General features: G+C 41.8%; 3 protein-coding genes across 3 annotated transcripts in view; 1 reads left to right on the top strand and 2 right to left on the bottom strand.

Moving 5' to 3' along the window:
- LOC105724606 (olfactory receptor 13C7-like) overlaps positions 1–19,352 on the top strand; it is a 105,081-nt gene that overhangs the window by 36,778 nt on the left and 48,951 nt on the right. The gene's annotated exons all lie outside the window — the stretch shown is intronic.
- Positions 3,525–4,481, bottom strand: LOC135275262 (olfactory receptor 13C7-like). Its single transcript, XM_064376715.1, has one exon. The coding sequence runs from the start codon at positions 4,479–4,481 to the stop codon at positions 3,525–3,527; it is 957 nt and encodes a 318-aa protein (XP_064232785.1).
- On the bottom strand, positions 13,605–14,564 carry LOC105724514 (olfactory receptor 13C7). Its single transcript, XM_064376016.1, has one exon. The coding sequence runs from the start codon at positions 14,562–14,564 to the stop codon at positions 13,605–13,607; it is 960 nt and encodes a 319-aa protein (XP_064232086.1).

Genomic DNA, 19,352 nt, shown 5'->3' with positions numbered 1-19,352 from the left:
AATCTGAGATCATTGTACAATGGTGGAGACTGTGAGTCGGGGAGGAAGGGACTTGCCCAGGAGAATGCAGCCTGTTTGAGGAGGAGCCAGGTTCAGCATCCAAACTTAACTTCTAATGTAATTAGTCTACTATTGCATCTCGTAAGTCTTGGGCATATTCACGATTTATTAATGTTGGAGATCACAAGTAAATCTACTGAAGTGAAAAGGGCAGAGAAAGTGAGCTGGTGAATAATTATTGCAGTAATTACATTCCCCAAACTTACTCAAATGTGATTTCTCTGTAGTTTTGTCAGTGGAATTCAAGAGACTTTTGAATCAATAAAACAAGAGCTCTCTATAAAAAAGAGGCTAGGAGAAAAGATATCTGGAAGATAAGAACATTTTCTTGGAAAAAAGTTCACAATTATCAAACAAATACAAATAGTATTTAAGACAAATTAAATACAACTCAATAGATAGTATTTAAGACAAATCTCAAAAGGAATTTTAAAATTAAAAATAACTTGTTTTTTTTAAAACTTTTATTTTAAGTTCAGGGGTACATGTGCAGGAGGTGCAAGTTTGTTACATAGTTGGTCTCCTAGACTTAAGGGGAAAAAAAAGACAAGGAGATTTAAATTGTTTGAGAGAAGATGAGAAGCATGGAAGATAGACCAAGGGAATCCATTATGAAATTCACAAGGAGAAAATAGAGAGATGAAAACAAATAATATTTTAAAAGAAAAAAAGAAACATTTCGCCAAACAGAAGTTTTAGGTCTTTTAGTCATACAAAAAAGATACTTGCACACACATGTTTATAGCAGCACAATTCACAGTTGCAAAATCATGGAACCAACCCAAATGCCCATCAATCAATGAGTGGATAAAGAAACTGTGGTATATATATACAATGGAATACTAATCAGCCATAAAAAGGAACAAATTAATGACATTCACAGCTACCTGGATGAGATTGGAGACCATTATTCTAAGTGAAGTAACTCAGGAATGGAAAACCAAACATGATGTGTTCTCACTGATATGTAGGAGCTAAGCTATGAGGATGCAAAGGTATAAGAATGACACATGGACTTTGGGGACTTGAGGGGAAGGATGGGAGGAGGGTGAAGGATAAAACACTACAAATAGGTACAGTGTCTATTGCTCGGGTGATGGGTTCACCAAAATCTCACAAATCACCGCTAAAGAACTTACTCATGTAACCAGACACCACCTGTACCCCAATAACCTATAGAAAATTTTTTTAAAAGAAGAAGTTTTAGGTCTTTTGTTCACAAATGGTTCACCACCAGGTAAGAACTGTGGCAAAACACATATCTTCTCTAGATCCAAAGATATGTTTTGATTTCCATATGTAGTAGGATATTTCTAGACTTTTCTATAGAAGAAAACAGATTACCTAACAAGGAATAAGGGTCTGACTGGCACTGGCCTTCTGCTCTGCGGTCCTGTATGTTGAGGTCAGCGAAACAATGTTCAGAGAGCTCTGAGGGAAACAGGCTAAGAGTCAGAAGTTCTACACACAGACCACCATTGGTGGACCAGGCATGAAGGTGAAAAAGACACTTGCCATTATTGAAAACAAAGAGAGTACACACCTGTCTAATTTCTTTTTGAACAAGAAATTTGATTTAAGAAATTCTCTCAACGAAGAGTTAAAACTAGACAACTGCAAGAATAAGGTAGACACAGTGTATACAATACAGGGAAAAGCAATGAACTACAAAGACCCATAAAGTCTAATTAATTCTTGATGCTGAATGTGCTGATTCTATTACCCATGAACAGTTGAAAAAATAGTCAGAAATTTCAAAGAATAATTTCTGTGTTATCTGTGGTTTTCAGAGGATATAAAGAATTTTCCTTAACATATTCACCATCTTCCCACATTGACTGATTTTCAGCAAAGGCTGTTTAGTTTTTTGTTTTTTATTTTTTCGAGGCAGAGCCTCGCTCTGTCACCCAGGCTGGAGTGCAGTGGCGACATCTCAGCTCACTGCAGCCTCTGCCTCCCAGGTTCCAGCGATTCTCCTGCCTCACCCTTCCATGTAGCTGAGATTACAAACACATACCACCACGTCCGGCTAATTTTTGTATTTTTAGTAGAGATGGGGGTTTCACCATGTTGGCCAGGCTGGTCGCAAACTCCTGACCTCAGACTTCCAAAGTGCTAGGATGTTTATTTTAATTATTAGTTTGTTTCTATGGGGTTAAAAGTTTATGTCAGAAATTTTCTCTTGTGCTGATCCTTTTAGTTGGACTTCTAGACTGATCACTATTTGGAGCCACCTTGGAATTCCTCACAATCATGTGGGTGATTCTTAGATGTCCCCTGTTGGTCATTGTTTCCATCTTCCTCTGACTAACACATGGCCTTAGGGATTCTCACGTGGAAAACAAGTGATGGCTGCCACTTGGCTGCATGCTTGGTCAAGCCAGGATAGGTGGTTAATAGAATTTATTTGATCCTCCTGGACTTATCTAAGTTTTCACATTACACTGATGGCTCATGAGAGGCCACTGGCATCTGGGACAGAGCTCAGGGATGAACAATATCTTCCAAAAGGGAAAAGAAAAGAGGTCTGTGCCCTTGACCCTTGCATCAGTTTTGCCACACCTTCCTTACTCCCCTCTCTTCTTCAAGAGCATGAATGACTTTCTGGTAAGGACTCTGAGTGAGCACGAAAGACAGAGACAAAGCTACAGGTTAATTGTGAAGATATGGAGACAGAAAAATTGAGGAAATAGTTTTAAGAATTTATGCCGGGTGCGGTGGCTCATGCCTGTAATCCCAGCACTTTGGGAGGCCGAGGCGGGTGGATCACGAGGTCAAGAGATCGAGACCATCCTGGTCAACACGGTGAAACCCCGTCTCTACTAAAAATACAAAAAATTAGCTGGGCACGGTGGTGCGTGCCTGTAGTCCCAGCTACTCAGGAGGCTGAGGCAGGAGAATTGCCTGAACCTAGGAGGTGGAGGTTGCAGTGAGCCGAGGTCGCGCCATTGCATTCCAGCCTGGGTAACAAGAGCGAAACTCCGTCTCAAAAAAAAAAGAAAAAAAGAATTTATATGACAAGGAGAAAAAAAACAATGAGAAAAATAAAACTAACTTTTATATAATATGAAGTAGGAAGAGCTTGAAAGGTAACATAAAAGTAAGGACCTATTCAAATACGTTCAAAGAAAGAAGCCAAGGAGCAATTGAATCCAAGACCTACAGACTAGAGCTTTTCATTAGTCCAACAATAAAAATGTGAAGAGTTAGTTTTCCTTGACATCAATTTGTTTAGTATCCATCATGGAGAATGAGAACTACAAGGCTAGACAAACAAGAACATACTTCTGTGGAGCTGCATTAAATGTTTCCTGTTCCTACAGAGCCCTCCTATGTAATGAGATTCTGTGTAATGAGATTTACCTGTGTAACCTTTGATCAACTTGGCCTTTCATCTTGTCCTCTGGGACTCTCCGGTGGGAGCAGTTAGGAAGCAGAGAGCCATCAGGACCCCTCCACCATCACTAGGGGAAATGTTTCTGAAATACCAGGTTCCTCACAGCAGCCTTCACGTCCTTGTTCCTCAGGCTGTAGATGATGGGGTTGAGCATGGGGGTCACCACCCCATAGAAGAGGGAGATGAGTTTGTCTGCAAGGTCCTGCTTGTCTGCCCCCAGCGGGTCCTTAGACTTGGGCTTCCCATACATGAAGAGGATGGTCCCATAGAAGACAACCACGACTGTGAGGTGGGCAGAGCAGGTGGAGAAGGCCTTTCTCCTCCCCTCCGCTGAGGGGATCCTCAGGATGGTGGCAAGGATGAAGACATAGGAGAAAGAGATGAACAGAACTGGGACCCCCAGGAAGATCACATTGGCCACTCCCATACTGATCACATTGACAGAGATATCAGCACAGGCCAACTTCAGGACAGCCAGAATCTCACAGGTGAAGTGGTTGATGATGTTGTCTCCACAGAAGGGCAGCCTCATTGCAAGGGATGTCTGCACCATGGCAGTGAGGCTTCCAGCTACCCAGGAGCCAGCAGCCATGGGGACAGAAGTAGCTGTGCTCATGACTTTAGGGTACCTAAGGGGGTTGCAGATGGCTACATAGCGATCAAACGCCATCACACTCAGGAGCACACACTCTGTGGCTCCCATGGCAAAGGAGAGGAACATCTGCACTGCACAGGCTGAGAAGGAGATGGTTTTTCTGGGGGTCAGGAAGCTGTCAAGGATGAGGGGGACCGAGGAGGTCGTGTAGCAGATGTCCAGGAAGGAGAGGTTCCCCAGGAAGAAGTACATGGGTGTGTGCAGGCGGGAGTCAAGGATAGTCACCAGGATGAGGACCCCGTTGCCCAGCAGGATCACCAGGTACATCAGCAGGATGAGCACGAAGAATGTCTTCTCTAGCTTTGGATGGGCAGAGAGGCCCAGGAGGATGAACCCCATCACAGGGGAGGTCTGATTAGAACTGACCATGGTGTCTCTATGTCACTTGCATGAGCTCAGAGGGCCAGCTCCACGATTCTCTGATGCCTAAAGTGCCCAGACAGCCAGTGAGGAAGTCTAGACTCGCTGAGCAATTGGAGAACAGCTCTGACAATTCAAAGCGTTGTCTATATTGCTCTAAATAAAACGCACAAAATTTTATCAAAATCTACTTGGTGATATTTGGCCACCCCATAGAGAGGTTTAAAATGTCACCTGATTAGATTTAAATTTTCTCTTCACGTTTAAGGTAGACATCACACATTTACTTCATGTTACATGTGTGGATGATTCACTTTGTTTAATTTTAGCAAGACATATTATATTCCATTTGTATGATTTTTTTTCCCTCAGGATCTAGGATTGGTAGAAAAAACTGGTGCTCCCCATCCTCAATTCCTGACCATTCTGTTCTGTGAGCACTTTAAAAAATTTATTATTATTATTGTTTGAGACAGAGTCTCACTCCATTACCTTGGCTGGAGTGCAGTAGGGCAAACATAGCTCATTGCAGCCTCAACCTCCAGGGCTCAAGCGATCCTCCTGCCTCAGTCTCCCAGGTAGCTGGGACCACATGTGCGTGCCACCACACTTGGCTAATTTTTAATTTTTTGTAGAGATGAGATCTCACTTTGTTGCCTAGGCTGGTCTCAGATTCCCCAGGCTCAAGCAATCCTACTGCCCTGGCCTCCCAAAGTGCTGGGATTACAGGCGTGAGCCATGGCACCCGGCCTGTGAACGCTTTCAGTTGCTCTCTGCCTCCTCTTTTCTAGCTCACTCCCAAGATCACAGAACCCTGGGCTATTTGTCCACTTCTGAATTCATTCACTCACTTGCCAGACTCTTCTGGAACATGTACTAACAGAACTGGCATTCACCAACCAATCAGTGCATGGGAATTGTGAAGTCCCTTTTCTTCTCTGGAACTTCATTTCCCGGATGCTTATTTTGGAATAGATTAGTATCAGAGATATTCAATCCCAGGGACTAAATGATCTCATGAATTTCTCGTTCTTGGGACTGTTGGACCACAGAGACATCCTTTTCTATGTCATTCAACAGTCCCCCAATGCCACTTGGTCACCAGCTATGCTACTGGGGATAGAGCTGGGCCCACAAGAGTTTCTGTATTCTTTTAAAAGTGCTCTCTTACCTTTACAACAAATGTGTTGATTCAAATCACTTCTCTGGGATCTAGGAATAGTCCGGAAGCCAAAAATAACCAATCTGGTCGGAAAGCAGCAGCCAGATGAGTTAGTGCCCGAAATGGGTGGAATTTTTCTTGTCTTTGTTCTGTGTTTTGGTAAAGCCCATAAAAGGCCATTCGTTGCTCATACAAAGCCACTTAAATCCCACCCTGCTATTGGGATTATTCTAGTCCCCGAAGTAATTTAAAGTTTAGAAATTCAAGTTACAAAGTCAAGAAACTTCTTATACATCTGGGATTAAGTCCCCATGATCCAATTATTCTGAAGTCTCTCCAGAAATACTTTCTTCCCTCTTTCCCTCTCTTCCTACCCATCCTGCTGGGCTATTGGAAAGCATTAGAGAGGAAGGATTATCCGGGTCCTCTCCAAATTAACAAGAACCCCCAGTCAATGATAACTCTCACCAAAGTCTGTGATAGATCTTGGGGAATATGAAACCACACAGGACAAATCCTTGTGGGTTAGTCCCCTTTGCCATTTACAAATTCAGAATTGAGGATCTCAGGTTTGGGTGAAAGTCAATGACCTAGATCTCTTGTCTATATCTCACCAAATAGGTTCTGCTAGGCACCTCTGACCCAGACCAGGCCTTTAAAGGATCATAAGTGAATTTGGTCATGACTTCTACCAGAGAGTTTCAGAGGCAAGGCAGCTGTGGACTTGAAAAAGAGCAGCTGCTCACAGAGTGGTGTCCTGTTGTGTACGGCTGAGTCTTTTCCTGTGTGTAGGTGCATGAGAATCCCATATCGGTGCAGTTGTGAGAGCACTGCTGGTTTACCATGGGGATCTGGTAACCTCCACTTCTAAGATCCAAAACTGAGAGCCGTGACTGACCAGGCAGCAGCCAGAAGCATCTTCAACATGGACCACTGTTTTCTGATACACTATAGTTTCTTAATCACACTCCAGTTTTCCCTCTCCCATGTAATTCTAATACCAGCGATGGTAGGTGGCACATGTGATGAGCTCTATTCCACAGATGTTCTTGGTATGCAAGAAGAGCCTCCCCAGTGTCAGCAAAAACACTTGGGCAATCTTGCCTACCTCTTTCACAAATGAACATGCCTGCCTTGTTAAAAGAATCCAAGAATCAAATACATCCACATTAATAGTCATAAGCCATTTTGTCTTGTGTTAAATGTTTTTCTTTTTGTGAGATACATTATACATACAAAAGAGCGTAAAAAGCATATGTATAGCATTCAAGAAAAAAAAATACACTTCCATGTCTCCCCTCCAACCAGGTTAAAAGTAGGATGTTCCAGAACCTTAGAAGCCCGTCTTACTTCCCTATCCAATTATATTTCCTTATTCCCTCCCTTCCAAGAAGTGACTACCATTTTGACTTCTGTGGAAATAATTTTGTGGTAGGCAGAATCTTAATGATCCCCACATCATCACACAACTCCCTTCCTGTGGTGATCAAACACTAACCTAGGTACTGCTGTGAAGGGATTTTGTCAATGTAACTAAGTTCCAAATCAGTTGGCTTTAAGATTAGAGGATTATCCAGTGAGGTCTGACCTAATCAAGTGAGCCCTTTAAAAACAGTTTTCTTTGGTTAGTATCAGAAGGAGAAGCCAGATTCAAAGTATGAGGAGGATTACACATGCTGTTTCTTGATTATAAGTTGGAGGGAGCTGCAAACAAGAACCAGAGAGCTGCCACAAGGAGCTAAGCATGATCCCTGGCAATGGCTAGCCAGGAAACTGGGACCATAGTCTAAAAAACACAAGGAATTGAATTCTGCCACCAGTACCAATGAGCTTGAAAGCTGACTTTTTCTCGGAGTCTAGCTCAACTCACCCAGCCTTCTCACTTCCAGAACTGTGAGCTAATAATTAGGTGTTGTTTTAACCTGCTGATGGTGGGGTGGTTTATTATGCAGAAAGAGAAAGCTAATGTGTATTCCCTTTATTTCCTTCATAGTTTTACCTTCTGCAATGTATTGGTGTACAACGTATTGTTCCATTTTGAAAAATGGAGTAACAATTGCAAACCTAGCTTTTTAAAACAATACATTTACGGGGTACAAGTGAAGTTTTGTTACACAGATATATTGAGTTGTGGTGAAGTCTAGGTTTTTAGTGCAAGCATTACCCAAAATAATGTACATTATACCAATTAAGTAATTTCTTATCCCTCAGCCCCCCTCACATCCCACACTTCCAAGTCTCCAGTGTCGATTAGTCCACACTTCGTGTCCATGTGGACACATTGGTATTTGACTTTCTGTTTCTGGGTTGCATAACTTAAGATACTGGCCATCCAACATGGCCAGTTCCATCCATGTTGCTGTAAAATTCCTTCTTTTCTATGTCCAAAGAGTACTCCATTGTGTATATAGACGACATTTTCTTTATCCAATCATCTACCTATGTATGCTTAGATTGATTCCACCTTTGCTATTGTGAATAATGCTGTGATAAATGTACCGATGAATGTATCTTTTTTACATAATTAATTCTTTTCCTTTATGTACATACAACTACTAGGTATCTACATAAAGGAAAAGAATTATGTAATGGCAAAACCCTGTTTTTAGTCTCTACTAAAAATACAAAAATCTATAATCCCAGCTACTTGGGAGGCAGAGGTTGCAGTGAGTTGAGATCGTACCATTGCGCTCCGGACTGGGCAACAAGAGCAAAATTCTGTCTCAAAAAAAATTAATTATGTAAAAAAGTAGATTGGTAGTTCTATTTTTAGTTCTTTGAGAAATCTCAATACTGTTTTCCCTTGAGGTTTTACTGACTTGCCTTCCCACAAACAATATATAAATGTTTCCCTTTTTTCACATCCTTACTAACATCTGCTATTTTTTGACTTTTTAATAATAGTCATTCTGACTGGCAAACCTAGCTTTTGGATGAAAAGAAAATATTGCCACTATTTTGGGGAAGACTCACCCGAGAATCTAAGCTCTCAGTTTTAATAGTCCCTTCTGGGTAAGTCAGACAGTGCTGTAGTGTGGCCAGGTACCAGACATCTGACAGAAATATCATCAGAGACAGTGAATTGTTTTATGTTTTCTGCTTCTAAGCTCTGACTATGGCCCTCTTCCCACTCTTGGGAACAGATCAAAGCAGAATGCTCTCTGGAGTGGAATGAGTGTCTTCTGCTAACCCAGTCAGCAAGACATGGAGAGATAAGAGGGTATTTTATACATGCATGGCCAAGATAAGGCCAGTGCAGGAAAGAATGTGGGCCAGGCTGTGGGGGGCATTCTGTCCTCAAGTTAATCACCATAGGCAGCAGGGGTCTACGAATGAGAGCCTTTGACATGCCTGTCTCTGGAGTCACAGGGTTGCCCTCTGGGCTGGCTGCCTTCTCTGCGGGGTGTACAACTGTCATGCCAGTATCTCCTTTACACTCCTTACACCTCTCTTATGCATTGGAACTTCTGTTTCTTTTGTCAATTTCCTTCTATTTCTTGGTTTAATCTCTTATTTTGATAGAGTACATTCTTGAATAAGTTCCTTTTTTTTTCTTTTGAGACTGAATCTTACTCTTGTCACCCAGGCTGGAGCACAGTGGCACAATATTGGCTCACCGCAACCTCCACCTCCTGGGTTCAAGTGATTCTCCTGCCTCAGCCTTCTGAGTAGCTGAGATTACAGGAACACACCACCACAATCCACAGCTAATTTTTGTATTTTTAGTAGAGATGGGGTTTTGCCATGTTGGCCAGGCTAGTCTTGAACTCCTGACCTCAGGTGATCCACCCACCTCGGCCTCCCCAAGTGCATGAGCCTCTGCACTCAACCTTGAATAATTTCTTGAGAAAGAGTGTATTGTATATACATTTTTGAGATCTTATGTGTCTGAACATATTTTTATTTAACCTCCATAAATGACCGATAATTTGCTGGGTGTATTTGCCAGGGTTCTCCAGAGGAATATTACTAATCGTGTATGTGTGTGTCATAAGGAACCGGCTTATGTGATTATGGAGGCTAATAAGTCACAAGATTTGTAGTCAGCAGGCTGGTGGCCCAGGAGAGCTGCTGAAAAATCTAATTTCCCAGCTCAAAGGCAGGAGGAGTTCCCTCTTACTCATCCTTTTTGTTCTATTCAAGCCTTTCACTGATTGAATAAGGCTTAGTGCATTAGAGAGGACAATCTGCTTTACTCAATCTATGCGTTCAAAAGGTACTCCCTCACAGACATCTCCAGAATAATATTTGGCCAAATATCTGGGCACCCCATCACCCAGTCAAGTTAACACACAAAATTAATCAATCATCGCAATAGTGTGTGGAACTCTAGGAACTTATTGGAAATCATCTTCCTTAGGAATTTGAAGGTAATTCTGGTACAATCAGAAGCCATTTTGATTGTTGATCTTTTATGCTAATTGTTTTTTTACTCCATGAAAGAGTAAAGTACCCATGCTCTCTACTGTGGTTGTTGTCTGCCAGTCCAGAGAGCCATGATTTTACCCTCTACAGAGAATAACACTTTTGTTGGGGTGGGCAAGAAATAGTTGAATAATGTCATGGAATGAATGAAGGGGTATACGGACTCTGTTTCTTATACATTTGTCACCTAGTCTTCCTTTTTTAGCAGTACGTCTTACACCCCAGTCCTAGAGGTACTTGGTACAGTGAGTTTCTCTGTGCTACAAATCTAGTTGTTGCCTATTACTATGGTTTAAATGTCCGCTCAGAAACTCATGGTGAAATTTAATTCCCATGGTAACAGTGCTGAGAGGTAGAACCTGCAAGAGATGGTTAGGCCAAGAGAGGTCAGCCTTCATGAATGAATTAATGCCACTATTGCAGGAGGGAGTTAGTGCAGGAGTTTGGCCTCCTCTCTCTCCTTGTTTTATGTTCTTACTTTCTCTTTCACCTTCTGCCATGGGATGATGCAACACAAAGGCCTTCACCAGATGCCAGTGCCATGCTCTTGGACTTCACAGCCTCCATAACTGGGAGCCAAATAAATTTCTACTGTTTATAAATTACCCAGTCTCAGATATTCTGTTAAAGCAGCAGAAAATGGAGTAAGACACCTAGCTTTCCAAGTTTCTGGCTTGGGATTTGGCTCTGTCAGATCTGCTACGGCAATTATCACTAGTTATTCTGCTTCCTAACTTTCACAATGTTCTCACTGTTGATATCTTACTTCTCCTTAACCTTGTGGAGTTTATCAGAAAGAAAGAAAGACTATAGTTTTCATGGCTTTTAGGAGGAATGAAATTAGATGCATGGGTTCAGTCATCCTTTATGCCTCAGTCTTGATTCCATAAAATTTCTAACATCCTGTTTATTTTTGTAATTGTTTATTGCTTATTTCTCTCCTGTTAGAATATAAGTTTCACAGGCATAAGGTTTTTTCTGTATTGTCCACAGATGTTTCCTTAGTATAAAAACAGGGCCTTGCTCACAATTGACTCTCATGCAGAAGGTGTCAGGAGCCATGAGCTCATAACGTCACACACACACAAAAAAAACTTAAGTAACTAGATATAATTACCAATTTATGGGAAACACAAAGACAGACACCACAGAACTGCAATCAGCAAAATCAGACTGTGGTAAACTTTATACTTTCCCATTATGGGAAACTATTCCTTCCAAAAAAAAAATCTAGCCTAAAAGCAGGGTGGTGGGAGGAACAGAGGCAGAGGGAAAGATAGAAAAAGGGAAGGGGAAAACAGACTGAAAGAGGCTATATTAGTCCATTCTCACACTGCTAGTAAAGACATACCTGAGACTGCGTAACTTATAAAGGAAAGAGGTTTAATTGACTCATAGTTCAGCATGGCTGAGGAGGCTTCAGGAAACTTACAATCATGGCAGAAGGGGAAGCAAACATGTTCTTCTTCACATGGCAGCAACAAGGAGAAGTGTCAAGCAAAAGAGGAGAAAGGCCTTATAAAACCATCAGATCTCATGAGAACTCATTCACTATCATGAGAACAGCATAAGGGTAACCACTCCCATGATTAAATTACCTCCAACCACGTCCCTCTCACGACATCCCACGACACGTGGAGACTACGGGAACTACAGTTCAAAATGAGATGTGGGTGGGGACACGGCCAAGCCATATCAGAGACAAATCACAATGTATGCTGTTATTTGGATCCTGGTTCAATTTAAAAATTAAATAATTTATAAGACATTTATGGAAATATAAACATTGGATAATTGATGATATCAAGGAATTAATTGAGTTTTAGGTGATTTATTTATGTGTTAGATATTAAATGGGACTTTATATTTTTACAAGAGTACAAATCTTTTTTGGATGTAAATACTAAAATCTTTCAAGATGGAATGCTATTATCATTTGGGATTTGCTTTAGAGTGATTAAGGAGAAGGAGAAATAATCCACAGGGCTACAGAAGAACAAGACTGGCCATAAGCAGCACAGAAAGACAAATTTTGCATGTTCTCACTTATTTGTGGAAGCCAAATGTTAAAAAAATTGAACCCATGGAGATGGAGAGTAGAATGATAGTTATTGGAGGCTGGGAACGGTGGTGAGAGGGTAGAGGGGAAGAGATGTCTTATGGGTACAAAAAATAGAATGAATAAGACCTAGTATTTGATAGCACAGCAGGGTGACTACAGTAACAAACAATTTAACTGTACATTTAAAAATAACTAAAGAGTATAATTGGATTGTTTGTAACACAAAGGATAAATGCTTGAGGTGATGGAAACACCATTTATCCTGATGTTATTATTACACATTGCATGACTGTATCGAAATATCCCAAATATTCCATAAATGTATATACCTGCTATGTACCCAGGAAAATTTTAAAAATTAAAGATCTCACACACACACACACACACACACACACATACACACACACACACATGATCTGCCATGAGCAGATCATCTTTGGATCTGGAAGATGAATGCCTAAGTTTTATTCTTTCTACAGGATTAAATTTTCCCATAAAATAAAAGAAAAAAAAGGTCCCCAGTACCTAACCTAAGTATTGCAGCCTTTATTTCTGTTTCATGTAGGTCTGGTCCTCTTTGCACATTTGCTTTATCATCTCTCTCTCTCTGCAGAACAGCTTTCTCTTCCTTGCTAGATACAGGGCCACATTCATCGCGGCTTTACGTGGTCTCTCAGTTCAAGAGCCTTGGGCCAACTGAGAGGTGACTCTATGTCCAAATTCCAAATGCCTTGGAGAGAAAATATGACTAGCCCAGTTTGGGTCAACTCTCCAATTATCTGTAGCCAAAGGAGAGAGCATGACTGCCCTCTCAGTAGGGGCTAAGGGAAGACACATTCTGCTTCAGGCAGAACATTCCAGCTAATGTGCTATAGGCTACAGATGTGCCAAGCTCAGAGTCTTCCTGGGATTACTAAGCAGAACCTGTAGTGACCTAAGCCCCCAGGTGAATTGCCTTCAGCCATGAATAGATTCATCCATTCACCCCAGGGTGCCATACGCATCCCATTATTTTCTGTGTGCTCCATGGCAAGACAAAGATTGGGAAGCACTGTGCTAGGGAGGTGGGCAGGGTCATGAAATTCTGTCCCATGGTATCTTCAGTGCCTCCTTTCAAGAGTAGGATCTTGGCTTTACATTTTTGTAACACAAAGGTGCACTAGGGTGTTTTTCCCAAAACAGAGAAGCCACCTGCTCACAAAGGTTGAATTCAGACTTGTACAGTGGAGAAACAAAAAAATCATTCCTTGTGTAACCAGCAGCATCCAGCTTCCATCCCCTCAAGCCACACTCCCCCTGGGTTCTAGGTTTCAACATTTTCATTGGGTTCAATCACAGCTAAAGTGCTCTATTACATGAGTACTTCAATTTTCTGGTAATCACTCTTCACATGTCTCTTCTTTGGAAAACACTCTCTTCTGAGATTTGTGGGTGAAAGCAGCCAAGAAGCAAAGAGCTACGTGGACATCTGTTCCCCCAGACATCACTGGGCAAAGCATTTCTGAAATACCAGGTTCCTCACAGCAGCCTTCACGTCCTTGTTCCTCAGGCTGTAGATGATGGGGTTGAGCATGGGGGTCACCACGCCATAGAAGAGGGAGATGAGTTTGTCTGCAAGGTCCTGCTTGTCTACCCCCAGCGGGTCCTTAGACTTGGGCTTCCCATACATGAAGAGGATGGTCCCATAGAAGACAACCACGACTGTGAGGTGGGCAGAGCAGGTGGAGAAGGCCTTTCTCCTCCCCTCCGCTGAGGGGATCCTCAGGATGGTGGCAAGGATGAAGACATAGGAGAAAGAGATGAACAGAACTGGGACCCCCAGGAAGATCACATTGGTCACTCCCATACTGATCACATTGACAGAGATATCAGCACAGGCCAACTTCAGGACAGCCAGAATCTCACAGGTGAAGTGGTTGATGATGTTGTCTCCACAGAAGGGCAGCCTCATTGCAAGGGATGTCTGCACCATGGCAGTGAGGCTTCCAGCTACCCAGGAGCTGGCAGCCATGGGCACATAGGCAGCCTTGCTCATGATCACAGGGTACCTAAGGGGGTTGCAGATGGCCACATAGCGATCAAACGCCATCATGCTTAGGAGCACACACTCTGTGGCTCCCATGGCAAAGGAGAGGAACATCTGCACTGCACAGGCTGAGAAAGGAATGGTTTTCCGGGGGGTCAGGAAGCTGTCAAGGATGAGGGGGACTGAAGAGGTTGTGTAGCAGATGTCCAGGAAGGAGAGGTTCCCCAGGAAGAAGTACATGGGCGTGTGCAGGTGAGAATTGGACACAGTCACCAGAATGAGGACCCCGTTGCCCAGCAGGATCACCAGGTACATCAGCAGGATGAGCATGAAGAACGTTTTCTCCAGCTTTGGGTGAGCAGAGAGGCCCAGGAGAACAAACTCTATCACAGAGGCTGTCCGGTTGGCATTTACCATGGTGTATCTCCTCTGTCAACTGAAGGTAATACTTAGAGGTCCAAACTCAACATTCTTTGCCTTGCATAGGAGCAGTGCATCTGGTCTAGAGTTTCAGTCTGGCTAAGAGATTAAAAAACAGTTTTGAAAGTCTACAATATTTATTTATTTCCAAGAAAAAGAGACAACAAAATAAAAAATTATTTTGGGGCCACAGGACACAAAATGCACAAGGTTTAAAATGACTCTGATAATGTAACTCATGTGATCAGTGACAAAGAGACATAACACATTCATTTAGGGGTGCTACATCCTACATGGCAATTTACCTCATTAAACTTTGATCAGAAAAGTGACTTAAAGTTTCCATGGTCCCCCAAGTTTGTACCAGATACTAGTGACTTAATTCGTTGTGAATTCTCACCTTATAACGATTTATTCTCTTTAGACGATTTTTGTATAAAGCAAACTCCTGTTGTTACCCAAGATCTTTCTCATGGACAACACCAGCCCCAGCTGGGTCTTTCAGGAAAAGAGAGATGCAAGGGAAAGGGAAGAGGGTTCCAAGTTAACTTCATGCTCTGGAATTTTCAATATGTCTCTAATATCTGAATCTGATGTTTCATGAAGATAAATAGAAGGCTGGCCCCAGAAATCTATAGTGGCTCACAATTTCTGGGACTCTAGTTCTCTTTGGTAACTAAAGCAGTGCTTTTTTTCTTATCATTCTACTGAGGTGAGTGTCCACACAGGAATTAAGAGTTCTTGAACCTAAGTATGTCACCCAGTTGTAGACTGCCACACTGATTATGCCCCCCAAATAAATCTGGTCCCAACCTCTGTCCTCTTCTGCAGAACACTGATGCATGGGCTTTCAGCTTGATCTCTTTTAGTGATGAAGAGCTCACTACATTCCCAAACAGCCTGCTTCCTATTTACAGAGCTCCGAAGTATCAGAACATTCTTTATTCTCAACCAAGCCAGCAGCCTTCTGAGTTTCTCTCATTCATGTGATGGTGGTTTCACCTTCTTGTGGAATTGCTTGAGTTTGTGAAAAGTCAACAGAAGAGGCTCTGAAACCATATGACCATCTTATTTCTGGGGGAGTCTCTGAAGTTAGGTGAGTCCATGACCTAAGACTGAAAAGTTTCATAGGCTTCTTGCCATCTAGATTTTCTGACCCAAGAAGTTTCAAATGGGCCTCAATCTTTGTGATAGCGCTGAAATTGCTTCATTCCTTCCCTTCTCAAGTCCCAACCCAGCTGGAAAATCAAGTCAGAAGTTAGGAATGTGACTGTGCTAATAAAAAGATTAAGTATTACTCTTATAAGAACCCTGACTTACCTTTGTCAGGAGCCTACTGAGAAAATGTGCCCATAGCTTAGGAATGGCATGTGGGCCAGAAATAGCAGCACTAGCTTGAAAGACTCGGGTTGAGATGGCCACCTATGATTTGAAGAAAAGAGTGAAAGCTAGTTCTTCCTACTCAGTCTTGGTTTTATGTTTTAAGCAAAATTTCCGAATGAATAACCAGAACATGTAAAAGGCAATTTGAAATCAGTGCTGCCATTGGGACTATTATGCTCCCTGAAGTGATTAAAAGTTTGGAAGTAGAATTGTACAAAGTCAGGAAACTTTTTATACTTCTGAGACAATGTCCCCAAGATCCAATTATGCCAAAAGCATTCCAAGAAGACTTCTTTTCCTTCTTCCTTTGTTCCTGTTGGAACTTTCCACACTTAGACCATTGAGGGACTTTAGAGAAAGCATTTGCATGTCCTTTTTGAACTTCTGCAAACTTCAAAATGCTAAAAGTTCTCTAAAAGAAGCTGGAGAGCTAAATGTTATTTTGGAATGCCCTCCATCCATGCACTATGGGATCAGGAGCTGTGGGCACAATAATTCCAAATCAAGTGCTCAGGGGCATGGCTGTGGACATTTTGGAGGAGCTTCCATGTAAAGCCCTGGGGAGACTTCAATGGGGAGTCAGTTTCTGGCAAGTCCTTTAACAATAGGGAAGAATTTACACATGAAGAGACAGGCAAGGGATGGGAGGAAGGAGAAGATCATCTTAGGGACAGAGCTTGGCACAGCTCTTGGGCTTGCTTGTTTCTTCCACAACCTCAACAAGGCATTTGTTTGAACAGCATCTTGGAACATGAGGGATAGCACAGAGTTCAGGGAAGATATTTTATGTTAGTGGAATCTGGAGTATGAGAGCATCTAAGATGGCCCTAGTGATTCTTGCCTCCTGGTATTCATGGCTTTGTGTCATCCTCTCTCCTTGAGTAACTTGCATTTAACCAAGAGAATACACTCACTTACTGACTTTAGTGAAACAAACTTCCAGATTGGAGAGACAAATGTGACAAGGAACTGAGAGAGGTCTCTGGCCAACTTACTCAGGACCTCAGCCCAACAACACTCAAGGTACTGAATCTTGCCAACCACCTAAGTAAGCTTGGAAGTAAACCTTTCCCCAATTGAATCTTCAGATGAGATCCCACCCCTAGTCAAAACCTTAGTTGCAGCCTTGTGAAAGACCCTGAAGCAAAGGATCCAGTTAATCTGTAATCAGATCTTGACCCACAGAAATTGTGAGACAACACCTGTGTTATTTTAAGCCACTTAGTTTTGAAGTAGTTTGTTATGCAACAATAAATAACTAATACGTGGAGGATGATTATAAACTATGAGGAAGAAGCTAGGGAAAGAAAGAGGTGAAATATCTAGAAAACAGTGGTTCAGTGAAAGGAAGTCCTCTACTTCCTCAAAAGTCTTTCCTATTGCCAGAGGACAGTAGTCAGCAGGTTTTTTCTCATTCTGGGTCAGTCTGCTTATTTCCCTGCACCTCTATCCTGGGTATTAGCTTAGCCTTTGGCTACATGGAACATGATCACTTCCTCTTTTGTGTATCAGCCCTTTAGAGATAGAAGAAAAATAAATCACTGCAGTTATGTGCAGCTTCGCTGAAGATATGGCCCTGAACTAGGCACATCACTCCTTCTACTGCCTGCCTGTGAACACTGTGTTTCTGTGAATGTGTCAGAGATCCCTTTGGCTTACCTGGCAAAGAATCATCTCCTCTAGGAAATTTCCCATAGCAATTCCTGCCCACAGAACTCTCTCTCCTCTAAACTTTAAAAGCTTCCTTCCCTGGGATGTCCAGCTTTGTTCTGAACTCTGGAAATTAACTCGTGTAATTTATTTTCTCTGGATGTGTCCATGTGCATAGTTCTATTCACATATCCATATGCATAATGTGTGTGTGCACATACAGGTGGTTTGTAATTCTTTTTCTCTTCAGCCTCAAGGATCTGGTGGTATTCATTTCCAAGACGAAATGCCAATAGGCTTCCTGCTGAATCATGAACTTGAATCTTGAAGTTCAAATCCCCATTAGTTTGTCTAAATGATGCTCCAGAATTCACCTGCATTCATTATTTTCATTCTGTCTGGAAACTCAGTGATGGCATTATTTGTCAATAGTTCTTTCAACCCTGTCCCTGATTTTTCCATAGTAGAGTTAGTCTTTATGATCGTGATGGAAGAGCAGGAATCAAAATGATGACTAGTGAGCTCAGTTTCATGTACTCCATATCTAATTCTTGAACTGAAAACAAATTGTTGTCATGGTTAGCTTCTTCCTCACTTCCTTTTTTCATACTGTGAGTACTGTTGGGAGGCTCTAGAATCATACCCCTTGGGTCCACAGTAAATTCTAATGTCTTGGATGATCCCTGTAAAATAATGGAGCTTTGAAAAACATCCTTCTGTTCTCTCTCTTCACTTAGGAGCCACAGTGATGGAGATCATTATTCCCTGCAAGCTTCCTGAGTTGGTAAAAAGCTTGTTCCAATTAGGACAAATATGTCAGATATTGACAGATCAGCTGGAGTTTTGCTTATCTTTTATAGAAAGAAATTTTAGATCTTTCCCTTTTTTTTTTTTTTATTTGGTCTCAGAAATCTTAGAACAACCAGCTCTGAAACATTTCCTTCAGGATAGCATGTTCATTGACTTCCCTCCTGACCATCTATTCAGTCTTTGACATCTGCCTGGTGTACACCAGGCAGTATGAAGGGTCCTCCAAGTTCTGCCATGTCACTGCTCAAGGACATCCCAAGGACCAAACATGCTTTGGGAAATATTCTTTACCCTTGTGTACTAGTTTTAGACAGTCTGTTACGGTTGCTAATCAATTCCCAAAGCAATTGAGACAGTGGCACATATAAATAATAACTTAATAAATATATGATAAAATTATGACTGAAAGGCATCCTGGAAAAACAATCTCTGCCCTGGGTCCAAGTGGCACAAAGAATCTCAGGCCCTCAGATGACCTACTGGAGAGAGGAGATGTTTACTATTTAGGAGCAAGGTAACCATACATAAGAACAGGCAACAAGCAAAAATAAAGTCCTTTTGTACTTGGACTTCTAGAAAACTTATTAGACAAAAGTGTGGCTTGCCAATGGCAGTTATTATAACAAGTTTGTGCATTTAGATAGATATATAGATACCCACTTTTGGGGTAAAATTTACTTACAGTGAAATGCGCAATTCTTAAGTGCATCATCCAATGAGTTTAGACAAATGTACAGACCCACGTAATCCAAACCCAATCCAGCTGTAGAACACCTCTGTCAACACAAGGGGTTTTCTCATGCCCCTTCCCAGTCAATCCCCAAAACCACTCTGCCCAGAGTACCCCTACTGTTATAATATTTTTCACTTTCATGTATGTCTACCTTTTCAGAAACATCATATTAATAGGATCATTTATATTCTTTCATGCAAGTCTTGATT

The sequence above is a fragment of the Aotus nancymaae genome, unplaced genomic scaffold (genome assembly GCF_030222135.1).
Source record: "Aotus nancymaae isolate 86718 unplaced genomic scaffold, 86718_ANA_hifiasm-v0.15.2.pri h1tg000003l, whole genome shotgun sequence".
Classification (NCBI taxonomy): domain Eukaryota; kingdom Metazoa; phylum Chordata; class Mammalia; order Primates; family Aotidae; genus Aotus; species Aotus nancymaae.
This window is presented reverse-complemented; position numbering and strand designations above follow the sequence as displayed.